Source organism: Manihot esculenta, chromosome 8 (assembly GCF_001659605.2).
Source record: "Manihot esculenta cultivar AM560-2 chromosome 8, M.esculenta_v8, whole genome shotgun sequence".
NCBI lineage: Eukaryota > Viridiplantae > Streptophyta > Magnoliopsida > Malpighiales > Euphorbiaceae > Manihot > Manihot esculenta.
Window position 1 is genome coordinate 26,435,417 of NC_035168.2, and position 17,048 is coordinate 26,452,464.

At 32.7% G+C, this 17,048-nt stretch overlaps 1 protein-coding gene across 3 annotated transcripts; it reads right to left on the reverse strand.

Annotated features, from left to right (window-relative positions):
* Positions 1-4,704: 4,704 nt before the first annotated feature.
* Positions 4,705-16,328, reverse strand: LOC110621118 (CASP-like protein 5B2). 3 transcript variants are annotated; one of them, XM_021765195.2, is made up of 5 exons: positions 15,828-16,328; positions 11,997-12,129; positions 9,098-9,144; positions 8,945-9,002; positions 4,705-4,965 (listed from the first exon to the last, which is right to left on the reverse strand). In XM_021765195.2, exons 1-5 carry the CDS (start codon positions 15,956-15,958, stop codon positions 4,765-4,767), a joined length of 570 nt encoding a protein of 189 aa, XP_021620887.1. In that variant the 5' UTR covers positions 15,959-16,328; the 3' UTR covers positions 4,705-4,764. The 3 variants fall into 3 exon arrangements, with proteins under 3 accessions (XP_021620887.1, XP_021620888.1, XP_043814974.1); XM_021765196.2 differs by lacking the exons at positions 8,945-9,002; positions 9,098-9,144 and having other exon boundaries at positions 15,828-16,323; XM_043959039.1 differs by lacking the exons at positions 4,705-4,965; positions 8,945-9,002; positions 9,098-9,144 and adding an exon at positions 4,972-5,188.
* Between the last annotated feature and the right edge of the window lie 720 nt (positions 16,329-17,048).

Consider the following 17,048-nt stretch of genomic DNA (forward strand, 5'->3'; position numbering starts at 1 on the left):
ACTCATTGCAAAAAAATGGAACTTGGACTTAGTTGATTGTCTACCAGAAATGAAACCAGTGGGATGTCAATGGTCTACATCGTGAAATATAAAACAAACTAGCATAATTAAACGATTTAAAGCAAGAGTGATAGTAAAAGAACATTCACAAGCCTATGAAATTGACTACATAGAATTTTCACATGTAGCTAAGTTTAACATTGCCCGAGTATTATTGTCTTTAACTCTGAAGTTAGATGGGCCATTACAATAATTTGATGTGAAAAATACTTTCTACATGGAGAATTATCAGAGAGAGTTTATATAGAAATACCACTAGGGTACAGAATACCAGAAAAATATAGCTAATAGTTGTGTAGATTAAAGAAATTATTGTATGTTCTGAAGCAATCTCTAAAAGCATGGTTTGAAAGTTTACAAAGTCCATGAAACCATTTGGGTACCATTAAAGCAACTCATATCACAAGGGGGTAAGATCATTATTCTCATTGTATATATAGATGATATGATGGTTGCAGGAAATGATACAAGAGGGTGAGATGATTGTTTTCATTGTATATGTGGATGATATGGTGATCGGAGGAAATTATGCATGAGAAAGGAAGGCACTGCAGGAATACTTGTCTACAGAATTTCCTTGAAATATTTTCTTAGGATCGAAGTTCCTAGATCCTATGGAGGGTTTTCTTATCTGTCAACATGCCAACTAGCTAACTCACCGTTGGAGAAAGATCGGAAGTTTTATATTGAAGCTGATCAAATTCCAATTGATTAAGAACTATATCGAAGGCTAGTAGGAAGGCTAATGTACTTAGCACATACAAAGTCAAATCTTACATATAAATTAAGTGTTGTTAACCAATCTATGCATAGTCAAGTGAACAACATATGAAGGCTCACATGCATACCTTGAGGTATTTAAAGTTTGTCCTGGAAAAGAAACATAGTTCACTAAAATTGCAACATTAATAAATAATTGTCTATATAGATAGTAATTAGTTGGGAGCAATTGATGCTAGGAAATCAACCTCTGGTTACTTCCATTAGTGGATGGTAATCTTGTTACATGGAGAAGTAAAAAGCAAAATATTTTCTGCCCACTCAAATGCAGAAACTGAATTCAGAGGCATGATACTTGGTCTTTTTGTCAATCATCATGGCTGAGACCTCTTTTGCAAGATTTGGGTTACCCACCCAAACAACCAATTCAACTGTATTGTGAGTCTTAATTTATGTTGGTCTTATTGTGTGATCTCCAGGGGAAGGTTAAACTATATATATCGAATTTCAAGCTCTCTACACTTAACAAAATAATATATATATATAGTTCATAGGTTTAGCATCTGTTCCATTACTTGTATGCTACTATACGATCCCTAAAAAAAATTAAATTGAAATAAATGATCTTAACCACAAGAATGGTATTTTCTTTTAGCTTGCATAAACCTCAATTTCGACCTATGTGAGGGCATAACTTATCGTGCATGACAAAAAATTCAAAATTTAGCTCCTCTATCTATATCAAGTAATAAATTAGTCCCCAAAATGTGTTTTTTTTTCCTTTTCAACAAAAGAGTCATTAAAGTTGCAACAATTTAGTAACATTTCAATAATAGTTTGGTAAAATGTAGTGTCTTCAATTTAAATTAACTGCTTTAATTTATGTTTAATTAACAATCAACTTTAACAAAACTGTCATTGTAATACCTGGTTAAACTCTGGCATCGAAATTTCCATTTTCTGACGGAATCTCCATCTGAATCTGGAATCTCGAAGCTAGAATTTTTAAAAGGGAAAAATAGGGTTTCATAAAATGAATTTAAAGTTTTTTGAATCTAAATTTTTTGAATCATGTTAAAAAAAAAGTGTTTTGTAAAGATTTTAAGGTTCGGCGTCCGAACCTTCAAGTTCGGCCGCCGAAAGTGGTTTTTTCAGCCACCTATAAAAGGCCTTCAATCCGAAAACGTGAAAGCTTTTTCTCCATCTTCAGGCAGAGGTAAGTCAATGCCCTTTCCCAAATGTTTTTGCTGAAATTACTTTCAATCTCTTGGAGAATTCATGAGTTTTTACTTTGTTTTTGAATATTTGAGTTTGGACTTCAAGTCTTAACCTTTGGAGACCTTCGGAAAACAATTTTCCCTCTTCTTCATGTTTTGCTTGCTTGCTTGCTTTGTTGAACATTCGAGAACAAATGTTCTTAAGGGGGGAAAAATGTATGGCGTCGGAATTCCCATTTTCCGATAGAATCTTCATCGAAATCCGAAATCTCGAAGCTGAAATCTTTATAAGGGAAAAATAGGGCTTCATAAAATCAATTTAAAGTTTTTTGAATCATGTTAAAAAAAAAAAAAAAAAAAAAGGAGTTTTGTAAAGGTTTTAAAGTTCGGCCGCTGAAAGTGGTTTCTCCAGCCACCTATAAAAATCCTTCAACCCAAAAACATGAGAGCTTTTTCTCCATCTTCGGGCAAAGGTATGTCCATGCCCTTTCCCAGATGTTTTTGCTAAAATTACTTCAATCTCTTGCAGAATTCATGAGTTTTTACTTTGTTTTTGAAGATTTGAGATTGGACTTCAAGTCTTAGCCTTTGGAGACTTTCGAAAAACGATTTTTCCTCTTCTTCAAGTTTTGGTTGTTGTGTTTTCTGTATTCTTCAAGAGGTGAGTTCAATCCTTGCTTCTCTTGTGTTTTCTGAAGGTTTTAAACCAGTATTACAAGTTGTTAGGACATGCATGATTGATTATTCTAAAGTTTTAAAGTTTAAGTTAGTTTTAATGAGGGATGTTTTTCTCTTGGGTTTCTGTTGATGGATGTTGAGTTTAGAGCAATGTTTTTTAGGTCTCTTATGTGTGTTAAGTGTATATGGTAGTTTTTAGACTTTTGCATGTGTGTTTGGAAGCGTTTTGGAGGCTGCATGTTTAGGGCAGAATCGGGTTTTGCCTTGTTGGAGAACCCAAGTTCGGCCGTCGAACCTGCCTTTGGAGGCAACCGTTTGGCCGCCTAATCTGCTCCCGAAAGTTTTGACATTCGGATCTGTAAGAGACTTTCAGCCGCCGAACCTACCGCCTAAAGTTTCCTATCCAGCTTTTTTGGGCTTGTTTCCTACGTCTATTCTTATGTTGTTCTTAGGGTTTTTTAGGGAGTTGTTTTAAGTTTGGTAAAAATTATATTTGGTCCCTCATTTGAATCCATCTGTGTAGGATCGAACTTGGGAGACCATAGAAACTTGCAGTGAGACAACTGCTTCAGTATTAGGCGAGCGTCAGCCAGAGGTGAGTAAAATTGAACTAATCTATTATTTTAAAGAAATCAAACATTTTAAGCATGCTCATGCATCACGAATGCCATGTATATATAACTAGATTGATTGCATTAGAATTCACGAATATGATGCATTGCATAATTTATTGTTGTTGTGAATGAATGTTGGATGACCCATTAGCTCTCAAGTATATTATAATGTGTTATGACAAATATGGAAAGACCAGGGCTGTCCATTCTACGCCTCTGGCGCTATGAACATGTTATGTTATATTTAAGAGGAAGTCCTGAGGAGCACCCGTCGAGGGCCGGGCACTATTGAAATTAGTAGAGGGTTACTGGTGACAAGTCCATCTTGATGTGAATTATTTGTGTTGTGATGTATTCATACGATTATATGTTTATTGAACTGTTTTTATATTCTACTCACTAGGCTCTTGTAGTTTATCCCCTTTTCCCCAACCCCAAGTTTGCAGAATTAGAGTTAGCTTAGGAAGTCGGCTAAGTTGCTGGTATAGTCTATTGTAATAGTATAGTCGTAGACATGTATTGTTTTATGGATTAGAATTGAGATTTGTCCTGTTTGTCCTTATAATCCCTGCTTCATGATCCTTGTATGTAAAAGTTTTAAATACGAGTTTATGTTTGAACCGAGCTTGAGGTATGTTGTATTGACCATACTGGAGCTTTTGATGAGGGCTCTAGTATGATTTTAGTTATGATGCATGCACAAGTCGAGTCTTGATTCATGTAATGTTTATATTTTGTTAAATTGTGTGATCACGTATGAGAGTTTATCAGGTGTAACAAGACATACAGTAGGCATACTATAAGCTCCGGGGACCTTAAGTGGATCTAAACCCTAGCACCGGTAGCAATCCGATTATCGGATCGTTAGAGTCATTTCATTATCATAAACTTATTTCAAAATATTAACTTATTTTTATTAAAAATAGAAGTAACAAATTGTAGTATTTGTCACATCTCAAGGGGAAATTTTAAATATAGTTAAATATTACTACATCCGTACCACAACACTATTGTTTTAGAGAATTTTTTTTTTCTCAAATTATTTCCCTTTCAAATTTCAAGGTAATATTAACTTTTAAGGCTTTAAGTCATTTAATATTAATATATAAAAAAATATAACCATTTAAAGAATATTTTAGATAAATTATTATATATTTTTTAAATTAAGGTTATTATTTAATTTATTGATTTGGATAAATAAAATCCTTAAACAATAAATATTGTGGGACGAATGTAGTATAAGCTGATAAGGCAAACAAATAAATATAGATCCGCATACCTTGACCCATAACCAAAACCAAAAACCTTGTGAATAAGCAATTGCGATGGAAAAGGAAAATTCTAAAAATTGATTAAATTAAGGCCTGTTAAAGAAAATAAAAAAGAAAACAACAACAAAAACAGGAATGTACATGTGAAGGAAAAGAAACCATCATGTGTATTCAATAACTCTAGAGCAAGGACACACGAGTTAACTAGACAGAGGCTAGGATCCAGAACATCACATGAGATGATATGCTAATAAGTAGCCACGTGAGAAAACCAAAAAGTATGGAAATCTCAAACCTGTTACATGGGAGATTTATTTGGGATTTACAAATTTTCAAGTCTTTTGCATATAAAACGACAACGCCTGCGGATGAGCATGCAGCGGCAAGTGATAACGTTGCTGTCACCTGCACATTTCCAAGAATTATTAGTACAGCCAAGTTGATTTGACATTCAAATCACAAATCAAGAGGTAGCCACATGATTCCTAGTTGCACCATTCAGTGTCCAACTGCGATTGTTAATTCCTTGAAGTTTGTCGGATTTGTGTTCAATAACAAAACTTTCAAGTAAATGAGAAATTTTTTCCCTGACCTGAACACCCCTGCGGGTGTGCGCGCCAATGCCATACTAAACCAAAAAGACAAAATTTAAATCTCCAAAATTTTCAGGCCAATTCACTAGTAACTCGATCAAATCAACTAAAAACAATTAAATAAGAAAATAAAAAATAAAAAATTATAAAAATTGAACCACTAATATACTAGACAAATATGACTATATGATATTCATACCCCTACAACATATATCTTTTTATGATCGTATTTGAACTCTAATTTTACTTATACAACTAAAATGAATTAAAATGCAACATCTTAGTTGGTGTACTAAACTATTCTTGTCGACATCTATTTCTTTTTCTTTTGTTATGGCATAAAAAGTTTTTGAATTCACTTTTTCAAAATATCTTTTACCAACATGCACAAAATACATGAACTAATAACCTTTTCTTTTTATTCCAACTGATAAATGACTAATTTTCTTATTGGACCATTACCACAATAGAAGCAAAATTTCAAAGAATAATCTAGATGGCCAACTAGAAAAATTTGATGCCCAAAAAAAAATTCATGAGCTCAGCCTCTGTGAGAAACAAATTGAGGGGGAAAAGTTTTCTGCATTTTACCAACAACATTTACCTAGCTTCTCTACTGTTCATAAAAGTAATTGTGATATATGTCATTTCCCAGAACAAAAGAACTTACTCTTTCCTGTTCGTGAAACTAGAACAAATAAACCATTTGAATTGATTCACGTTAACCTCTGCGGTCCACCTTCCATTACTTCTATATGTAATCACAAATATTTTTTTACCATTATAGATGACTAATTGACTATACTAGATACACATGGATATATTTGTTAGAATCCAAGTCCCAAACTAGATAGTTTCTTTGATCATCCTTTTGCATCATTGAAACTCAATTCTCAACCTCAATCAAAATTGCCAAAAGTGATAGTGGACCTGAATTTGATATGCCCATCTTTTATGCAGCAAAAGGCACTCTCCATGAAACCTCATGTGTTAAAACCCCACAGCAAATAGTTTTGTTGAAAAAAAACATCATCATTTTTCAACATCATCACATCCTCAATATTGCTAGATCTCTCCTTTCCCGTCCAACCTCCCAAAACCATACTGGTCATTTATCACTTCTCATGCAATTCACCTAATAAACAGACTTCCTTCCCCTCGTATTAAAAACAAAACTCCATATGAAATGTTGCATGACCAATTACCTACCTTTTCTAACCTTAAAGTATTTGGCTCACTCTGTTATGCTTCTACTCTTGCTGCTATTGGATCAAAATTGTCCCAAGAACAAGGAAATGTGTCTTTTTAGGCTTTAAATAGGATACCAAGGGTTATCTTTTCTGGACATTCAAACCAGAAACATTTCTATCCAAAAATGCAGTCTTTTATGAGCATATATTCCTTTTTCATACCATGTCATCCACCATTCCACCAGTTTCATTACCACAGAACAGTTCCTTACTTTGGATCTCTCTCCTTCATATCTTCCTCCTGCACATAGGCACTTCTCTCTTGCTATTTATATCTGTTCTCAACCTAAAAGATATAATCAAGCTGAAAAGCATGAATGCTGGAGGCAAGCTATGCAGGCTGAGATAAAGGCACTTGAACGGAACAATACTTGGATACTTATTGATCTGCTGCCAGGACAGACTCTAATAGGCTGCAAATGGATTTATAGAATAAAGTATAAAGCTGGTGGATCCATTAAAAGGTATAAGACTCATTTGGTTGCAAAGGAATATGCACAACAAGATGGTTTGGACTACTTTGATACATTTTCCCCAATATCCAAAAAGACTGCTGTCAGGCTTATTTTGGCTCTTGCTGCAATAATAACTTACAGGACCTTAATGTTAATAATACCTTTTTGCATGGGATCTCAATGAAAAAGTTTATACAGAACTCCCACCAGGTTTTGCAGCCATTCAATCAAGACAAGTTGGCTTCTACAGACGTCATCATTCTTTTGGTGTATACTGATGATCTCATTCTAGCTGGCATTGAAATTATAGAGATTATGATGGTCCAATCCTTTTTTATGACAAGTTCAAGATTAAAGATTTAGAAATTAAATTTTTTTCTAGGGCCTGAAGTCGCAAGAACATCAACTGGCATTATGCTAAATTAAAGAAAATAAGCTCTTGACATCCTATCCAACACCGGACATCTTTAATGCAAACCTACCACTGCTCCTACAAACTCTAAGCTCAAACTGAGTAAAGATATTGATGACAGATTAACTAATATTTTACAATATAGAAAACTCATTTGCAGGCTTTTGCACTTACTTCGACGAGGCCTAAACTCATTTGCAGGCCAGCTTGAGGGAGAAATTGCATTATGGTCTTATCAAATTGCTCTCTTTATAGTTTATCCTCTTCAAATCAGTTGATAGACAACCCTTTGCTGATGTGCCTTTCAAAGATATAATTGTCAAGTTGGGACTCGTTAACACACTCTCCTTGTGGGGGTATTAGACCAAAAGACTATTGGTGCCAATATAGGAGTTAGTTCGAGTTGGTTAAGTTTGTTAGAACAATTATTATATATATATATATATATTTGAGCCAAGATGGCCAAATCTTCAGTGCCAAATAGCAAAATGAGGTTTGGAGGTGTAGATGATTATGTAACTTGTAGGATTATTCATTGCATACAGTCCATTGTGTATTTCAGTTGTACCAATTGTCTTGCAGGTTTTGTATAAGACATAATTGCTTGTGAAAAATGAAACAAGAAAGAAGAAGTAAGTTTGGCTATTGAAAGAAGATTGAATTGAAATTTTGGAATGTAAAGAACATTTGTGAGTATAAGATCTGAAGAAAAATGAACAATACCATGGATATTTGCAGCAATCTTTGTTTCATTAGGAAGACTTACAGAAATTCAAGAGATTGATTTAATAAGTATGAAAATTTGATAGAGAAATGGGTTCTGTAATCAGTGGCACCAGTGTTAATTATCCACTGATCAAAAGGATGAAAGCAGGAAAGAATGAAGCGATTGCCTATTTGAGGTCCAAAGGTAGAAATGAGATTACTGGTGGAAGAAGGCTAAGATTGAGTTCGAAGTTGCGAAGATGCCATGAGCAAAGTTAACATACTTTGATATTGGTCTTGAGACAAAACAACATTAGACCTTTGTTTGACCACCTTTAATGGGGTTTGCAAATTCTAGTGAACTTAAGTAATGAGACTCATATGTAGAAATAATATTGTTGGCAGAAGCTGGGTACCATTTTGTTCTATAGCCTGGTGGATATCCATGCTTCTTATAACATGTATCCATTGCATGCCTTGTTTTGCCTCAAAAGGTGCAAAACCTAGTGTTTGTAAAAGATTGAAAAGGTCTTGCTGATGCAGATTGCCTTGAATTATAAAACTGCCTATTCCTTGGATCGAAGTGATCAAGTATAATAGCCTTGTTGAGAAACACTTTAAAATCAATTTGGTTAGCAAAAGGATTCAATTGTCTTTCTTGTTGTATGAGAAAGGAGAAAGCTATGTTAATTGAAGGAAGAGGATTCAATAGTAATATATGAGATTTAACAACATATTGAACATTGAGACCTTTGTGGAATCCAATAACATAATCATGATCTTGATACTCCACTTTCAACAGAGCACTACAAGTACATCGATTTTCACAAGAACAATTAGGAATAGGTTAAAAATTTAACATCTCATCCAAAAGAATCTTCAATCTATCAAGTAATCAAGAAACAGACCTCTCATCATGTTTAAGAGCATATATTTCTTCTTGGAAATCAAAGATGTGAAGAGCATTACCTTGAAAGAACTTTCCTTTATACCTTTCCATGCATCAACTGCGTTTATCTCATCCAGGCTGGAAACAGTATAGAGGATCTGTGACTATTGAAACTCTTAAACATCCATCCACAAAACACAGCTTATCTTAGATAGAAGTGCCACTCTCATTACCCAAGTCTAGGAGGGATAATTGGATCTTGATCCCATAAGCACCAGCACTACCAAAACCAATGCCACATTCTCATTTGGATGATAATATTATGGACTGGACGGATTATGAGTAACATCATAACTAGAGCAAGAGCTTGCTAAGCAGTCACCATAAGGAAAATTCTTTAGGGTTTTCAGTTGAAAAACAAAAAGAAACGAAGGAATGTAGAGAAAAAAATTGTAACTGCTTGGAGCTCTAATACCAAGTGAGAAACAAATTGAGAAGGAAAAGTTTTCTATATTTTCACACATTTTGTTCAAGGCTCGAATATATATATTATAAGCAAGCTACATAACTGCTCTAACAGACTTAACTAACCAACTCTAACCAACTTTTGTATTGGCACCAACAGTTCTTTAGTCTAATAGCCTCCTAATTATAATACAAAATTAATAGCAAAAATACACCAAGTGAAGCCAATAGTTTAACTTTTATTTGCACAACTTAACTGGGGGCTTAATTCATGACTGAGGTGCGCCTCAAGCACAAGGCACGCTAGGCTCCAACGGCAGCACTTGAAAGCCTTCCAGGCAGACAATGTTACAAAGGCACACCAAGGTGCATTCAACTTCCTCAAGCAAATCTACAGGTAAGTTGTTACTATTCTTCTTCTTCCTCTTCTTTTTCACCATTGTTGCTACCATGAAGAAAGTTGAGCACCTGGCTACTTTTCTTCTTCTTCTTCTTCTTCTCCACGATTGTTGCTGACCATCATGGCGTCATGCTGCCCATTTTTCCATGGTTTGGTTTTTGGTCCCGACAATTCATGCATGTCCCTTTTTATGCTTAATTTCTTTTTAATATTGAAAATGAAAAATAATTTATTTTTATTTTATGTGATTAAAACATTAGGTATTTTAATTTTTTAACTAAAAGTTTATTATTATTATTATTATTATTATTATTATTATTATTAAATGATAAATTGGAATTTGAAATTGCAAAATATGTTTTGTAAATATGAGGGTAATTAAATTTATATGATTAGCACTGAATTAATTATTATATTGTTTAAACTTATTAAAAAATACAATTAAATAAATATAATTTGTAATAAAATTTTATTATATCACTAAACTTTTATAATTATGAAAGTAGATAAATTTAAATGACCATCTAATATTATTTGAATTATGATAAATTATTTAATTTTTTTTTATGCCTAGCGTCGTTCAAGCACGCGCATGCACCTAGGCTCCAAGTCTCTTTGGCACCTTAGTGCGCCTTGAGCCTTTAATAACTATGGGGCTTATTACCATTCATAAGGAAGGATCAGTCTGGCCATGGATTTGAATTTTAAGAATAACCCATCAAATCATGGACTCATATTACTCTCCCACTCAACTCCAAGATTCTTCATTTTATTTTTCTTACATTAAAATAAACTAAATGAAGATTTTCTATATCACCACCAATAAGATAATATAATAATACAATATTTAGGATCGAGTAAAATTTCATTATAGCAATAAATTGACCGTTCTAATTCAGTTTTCCAGTGTTAATGATTCGATTTGGTTATTTACTTCTAAAATCCCATTGTCCTTAATGTCAAAAAAGCTGAAATTAACAAACTAACTAAAATTTAGTTTCCCATTAGTGATTATGAAATTTTGTGGCCCTGCTTTAACCCCCGAACCCTAATTGTTTTTTTCCTTTCTCCTTTTCCAGTTTCTCACATTCCATCCTCGACCATGACTTTGCCTTTGCCTCATCTCACCTCATATCACCATTGTTGTCTCTCCCTTCTTGATTTCTCACTCTCCCTTTAGCCTCTTGTCTCCTCTACGCATCTCTCCCTTCCTCAACCCCTTTTCTTCAAAAACTATAAATGGTGTTTAGTTACGTCCTCCACAAGCCCCAACATCTGTATTTCCTCTGACAATTCGCTCCGTAGGTTAGCAAAGAACCTTTGACACCATAATATATATTGTTCCCTGTGCCAAAATGCACAACAGCAACTTTCTTCCATTTTTCCAATGCTTGACAGCCAGCATTGCAAAACCAAGCATCAATGATAGTATGATTTGAGTCCTTGATAGTCTGGTTATCAAGGTTTTTCATGGCTATAATTTTTGTTCTATTTTTTCTTTTCCAGATCATAATTTTGAGCTTTGTTGTTATTAGTTGATTTGTGAGGTTAGAATTGTTTTGTTTGTTGTTAATCATTGTTATTGGAATAGTTGTGAGGCTATGTACTCCTAGGATCAAAAGCTTGTAGTGTTAAGGATTTAGAGAGTTTGAATTAGTTGTGGGGCTCAGAGTTTGTTGGGGAGAAATCTGAGCTTATCTAACTGTTGAAAGTTTGAGACTGTGTAGATGGATTTTTCTTTTGCTGTTGAAATTGGAAGACGAGTTAATGGACCTAATCGCTTAATTTCATTTGGTTTGTTTGGTTCGATTCAATTGGCATCTTCAATTAGGTTCAGTTCATTTTTTATTCATAGAGTTCATTTCTTTTTCTTTTTTTTTTTTTTTTGCTTTTTTCCTGATCAATCACTGTTCAAAACCGAGGCAACCATATTCAGCTTCTTTTGTCTAAAAATATTATGAGACACTTGAATAAAAATTGCAAAAAAAAAAAAATCATTAATAATTAATAATTCATTATTTGGCCATTCAAGCATGAGAAAAGACAATTTGAAGCTTTGTGCACAATGACATCCTTGATAAGCATTGTTTATGCCTGAATGAGGTAGAATCCGCCAAAACCAACAACAGTTATGGGAATTATCAACTGAGAAAATGATGGAAACATTATTATGATAAATTAGATATGAATATGGTGACCCCCACAAATTAACAAGCGCATATGCATATAAGTATCAGGTAATAAATATAAAGAGAATAGAATATTACCCAATCTCCCACAACAAACAGGCTCACTAGGACAGGGTTTTGAAGATCTCTCTTTCTCCTCAAAGCATAAACATCAAGACATGCAAGTCCAAAGCTCCACAGACCTTGAAGCCCCATTGAAGCAATTAAATAGCTGAACCCAAAGGTATATATCACAATCAAAAAGAGTGTCACTGTTCATTTTTTAAGTGTAAATGAGGGAGAAAATATCCAATGGCCTACTTCACAGATCTGTATGTGCAGAATACTACTTTCTTCAAACATGACTTAAACAGTGAGTATAGGATGATGTATACAAAAATATAATGTAAACAACAGGCACAGAATAGTACTTTGGTCAACATGCTTGCAGTTCATTTTACTGTAAGAGACAGTTAAGAGGTCCATTTGCACAACTGAAGAATATATATATGTATGCATATGTAGGCAACACTAAGGCAATAGGCGACAGGGTCCTCTATCGCCTAGGCGCTAGGCGAGGCAACCCTTTTTTGCAAAAGACAACAAGCCTAAATTCTATACATATACATATAAACACATCAATGAACACTCATATTCAAAGGAAGAAAAAATGTATTCAAATAAATAAATAAATATACATATATATATATATTATTTGCAAGAATATAAGAGAATAAGAAGTAGCGCATACCTGAACTTCTAGCTTAAGTATAAAATTAAGTTGAGACAATAAAACTAGAATTGGAATAAGTAGCATAAGCAACAAAACAATACAAATAATAATAAGATCAAAAAGAATTAAATAAAGAATACTAATCTATAATTGTAATAAGCAACATAAAGTGCTGCTGTTATAAAGAAACGAAAAACTGCTGCCATAGTGCCATTTTGGGAAGAGAAGAAGAGAGAGGAAGAAGAAAAGAGGAGAAGAGAAAGAGAGAGTTGAGGCATATCTGGTTGTTGGTATTACATAGTGTTTGGTTCAGTTTTATGATTAGAATTATGTGAAATTCAATAGAATTTCAAATAGAATTCATTTGAAATGAATTCGACTATTTGGTTTGATATAACTTAAAACGCAGAATTCAATTGAATGCCATATAATTTCTGTCTGGTTTAATTTCAAAATTAAAATTATTTGCTCCTAATTCCTAAATAATCCTTAAAAGTAAAGTAAAGTATATACATACATACATACATACATACATATATATATATATATATATATATATATATATATATATATATATAAATTTCTATTATAGAAAAAATCTTGTTCACCATATATGTATAATAATTAAACAATAATAATAATCACAATTAGTAAAAGATAAATCTACTAATAAAATCAAAATAAATTAATATGAGAGTTGTATTAGTATATAGAACGTTTCCATTTCATTCAACCAATTTAAGAGACTCTGAAAGTTTAAAATAGACGGCCAGTTGTCTAGTAGTATCTATTACTTTTATTTGATATTCATAAAATAATATAAAAATTAAAAAATATAATTATTCATTAAAATAATTTTTAATCATTTATCTTGAAATCATTAATTTTTAATTATTTATTAATTTTCAGTTATTTATTTAATTAACTAGTAAAATAAATGATAATTGACAGAAAAAGTTTTGTTATGCGCATTTTAGTCCACAAAATATTGTTTGGTAAGTTTTGTGGAATTCATTTCAAATTCCATCAAAACTTGAAGGAATCGGTTTTAGTTATAACCAATTTCATGGAATTCAGTTCCTAAAAATTGAATTTTAATTTCTCTTTAAACTAAACACACAAAACATGGAATTCAATTGAATTCCACAAAATGTGAGGATGGAATTGAACCAAACATATCCAAGAGCAAGAAAGAGTAAGAAATTTGCGTTTTGGCTGCTATGGAATTGTTATCTTCTGTTTAAAAGAGATGAAAAGATACTAGGATTTCTCTTTTGTTGTTTAAAAAATTTTAAAAAATAGCCTTGCTTCAGTGAGGAGTTGCCTCTAGCGCCTCTCACCTGGTGCATCAGTGATCTCAGGTGGCACCTCAATGCAAGGCGCCTCACCTCAGCCAGGTGAGCGACGCGAGGCGGGGGGTGGCACCTTGCCTCACGCCTATATATATAGTATATAAATGCAATAAATTATTAAAAAAGGGAAGCGAGAGAGAGAGAGATTGTGCTGAATGACAAAGGGCACTTTAATCTAGTCTAGAACCAAGAAAGATAGGCATCTATATTTTTGTAATGACCTACCATGAAGGAAAGGATAGCCCAAGCTATCTCTTATTTGGCATAGCGTATGTTAAACAGACAATAAAATGACTGCAAATCAAGACTTCAAACAAGTCTGATGCAAGAAAAAAGGACCATGCTGCTACCTAGTGTTCTCATGATTATTTGTTTAAACAAAGTTAAGAACTCATGTAACTTTTGAGGTTAAGATTGATTTAATTCCATCTCATTCAGAATGTACTTTACGTGATGGATATAACATTATCACACCTCATATGTGCACCAAATTACCCATAAAAATATATGATCAAAATAATTCAGTATCTACAAAAAATCAAGTGGTTTGGACATGTATATCACTTGAATTGATCATCACAACTAGCTTAAAAAGTAAAAATAAAAAATAAAAAAAAAGAAGTAAAAATAAAATAAAAATAAAATGTTGCAACAATAGACGACTATTTGACTAGAGTGTTGTTGCCAAACTTATATTCAAGAATCTGGAGCCTGTAAAACAAAATCCTATAAGCCCAAAGTTGAAGACTTAGAATTGCCTTTTAAAGGACAGTTTCTGACACATGCAAAGCAAACAGTCAGACAATAGCATCACAAGAGTTTTGTCACTCCTATAGATTTTACATATAGGCATGGGATTTTTAGTGTAATTTCATGCCAATAATCCTACACCATGATGTTAAAATACCCATGCTGCATCTCCAATAGATGATCAGAATTACCACAAACTCAATCCTTATGAAGGTTTTCATGTGTCTAATCTACCATCAAGAAAGTTCTGCACATATCAAGGATGAAAGTCCCCCAATCAGCACAAGATATATTTAGCAATTTAGGATTTGGCAGAAATTAAAATGTTGAGAAAAATCGAGTTCTGTTGCACCAAGTAGAGAAAATCAAATTCTTGCATTCCACAATTAATGTCTTAATCCAAATTTCAAAAAGTACTGTATTTGCAACTATGTTTCACTAGACTTGTAATCTCTATGCCAACATCCACAGCAGCATTGCATTTCCATTTGCACATAGCCATATGTATTTTGAAATTTACACCAGCAGACTAAGGCTAATTCAGGTTAGAGGAGAAATATCCATTGTGCAAAAGCTATCGATATGTATTCCTTCACCTATTCTTTTACTGTATTTTTTCACGAGAACCCTTTTGTCCAAAGTTTTACTTAAAACATGCAGACAAACTGGCTAATTAACCAGTTCCTAATCCAATCAGCAGACAAACACCACAAATATCTTAATTATAAAAATGTGTGGAATGTCCTGATACTTCATTGATATAGCCTTCCAAAGAGACAAGCTGAAATGCAGACAATTGGTATTAAACAGCTAACCAGAGAAATGCTTTTAAAATAATAGTAAAAGAATAGACAATTCCGGATCCTAATTCCATTTAGGACACAACGTGACTGAAATCTCAAGAACATCGCTATAAATCACCATAAACTGAACTCAACCACTAGACAGCGAAATCTTACTTAAAACTAAGATTAACATAATCACAATCATTTAATAAAAACTGGGCGTAAACTGAAGGCTGTGAAGAATTGTAAACGAAAGGAAAGACAAAAATGAAAATAAGAAAAATGAGAGTTTAAGAAGAAGAAGAAGTACCAGAAAGCAGTATAGCTGGAGAAGCCACTGGCAGAGGCCATAATTCCAATAGAAGCAGCGGCAAATGCACATTGCCCAATTCTTAATACTAGGCCGCTCACTGTTCCTGGACTCCCTATGAACTCCTTCATTTTCCCCAATCACTCTATCGCCAAATCAAAGGTAACCCTAGGTTTCAAAATGTCTCAATCTATGCAAATTAAAACCTTTATTCCATTATTAAGAAAGAAGCCGTACAAGAAGTAGAGCATTACACACTATTTTAAGGTAGCTAGGGTTTTGATTGGAAGAGAAAGGGGATGAAATAGCGCCATGATTTTCATCGGAATAGAACCGTATTCTTGTCCAGAGACAAATGATCTTTTAGGTTCAAGGTCTGGCGACACCGGAAGGGGTGCTTATACTTTTTATACTGACAATCCGTCCTACCTGGATTTCTTTGCACTTTTCAGTATTTAAAAGGAAAAAATTGCGAGACTCACTGTGATTCAAGATGCAATGATGAAGCTCATTTAAAAATTATATAGGATACACTTATTTATATTTAAATACAATACGAATATAGTGGGTGATGATCCAGTCCAAATTGTGAATTAAACTAAAATCAATTGATTGATCCGATTTATGTATTGAATATGAACCATTTATTAAAAAATTTAGCTATGGGCCTCATTCATTTATCAGAACTAGTTTCATTTTGGACACATATGTTATGAGTGCATGCATCTATTTGTATGTATTTATTATTTTAATAGTAAAATTTTAGTTTTTAAATAATATTTTTAATTTAATTACATAATAATAAATCTATAAAAATTTATAAAAATAAAAAGTTTATTAGATAAAATATTAAAATATCATTATAAAATGCAACCATAACGTTTGATAATATTGTTGTTGATTTTTTTTTACCTTTTTATTAAGTAAAAATTCAAAAATTTTATCATTATTAGCCCAACTTCTTTATAAAATCAAGAGTCTTTTATTAATTTATATTGAAAAAGAAAAGCTATTAGCATATGTAATTTAATATTATATTTGATAAAATAATCGAGGGATTGAATTTACTTTGCATATGTAATTATGATATTTTTTATAATTTTATTATATATATTAATTTCACATGATTAAGTACAATCAAAATGCCTTTAAAATGAAAATGTGGATATTAAAATTTAATTATTATGAAATTAATTCAAAATAAAATAAAATAAAATATAA

Coding starts and splice junctions, on each gene's coding strand:
- LOC110621118 (XM_021765195.2), bottom strand. CDS start 15,958: ATGAAGGAGTTCATAGGGAGTCCAGGAACAGTGAGCGGCCTAGTATTA. Junction 12,130..15,827: donor TCCAGCTATACTGCTTTCTG/GTACTTCTTCTT, acceptor CTTTGGGTTCAG/CTATTTAATTGCTTCAATGG. Junction 9,003..9,097: donor ATTATCCCTCCTAGACTTGG/GTAATGAGAGTG, acceptor TACTGTTTCCAG/CCTGGATGAGATAAACGCAG.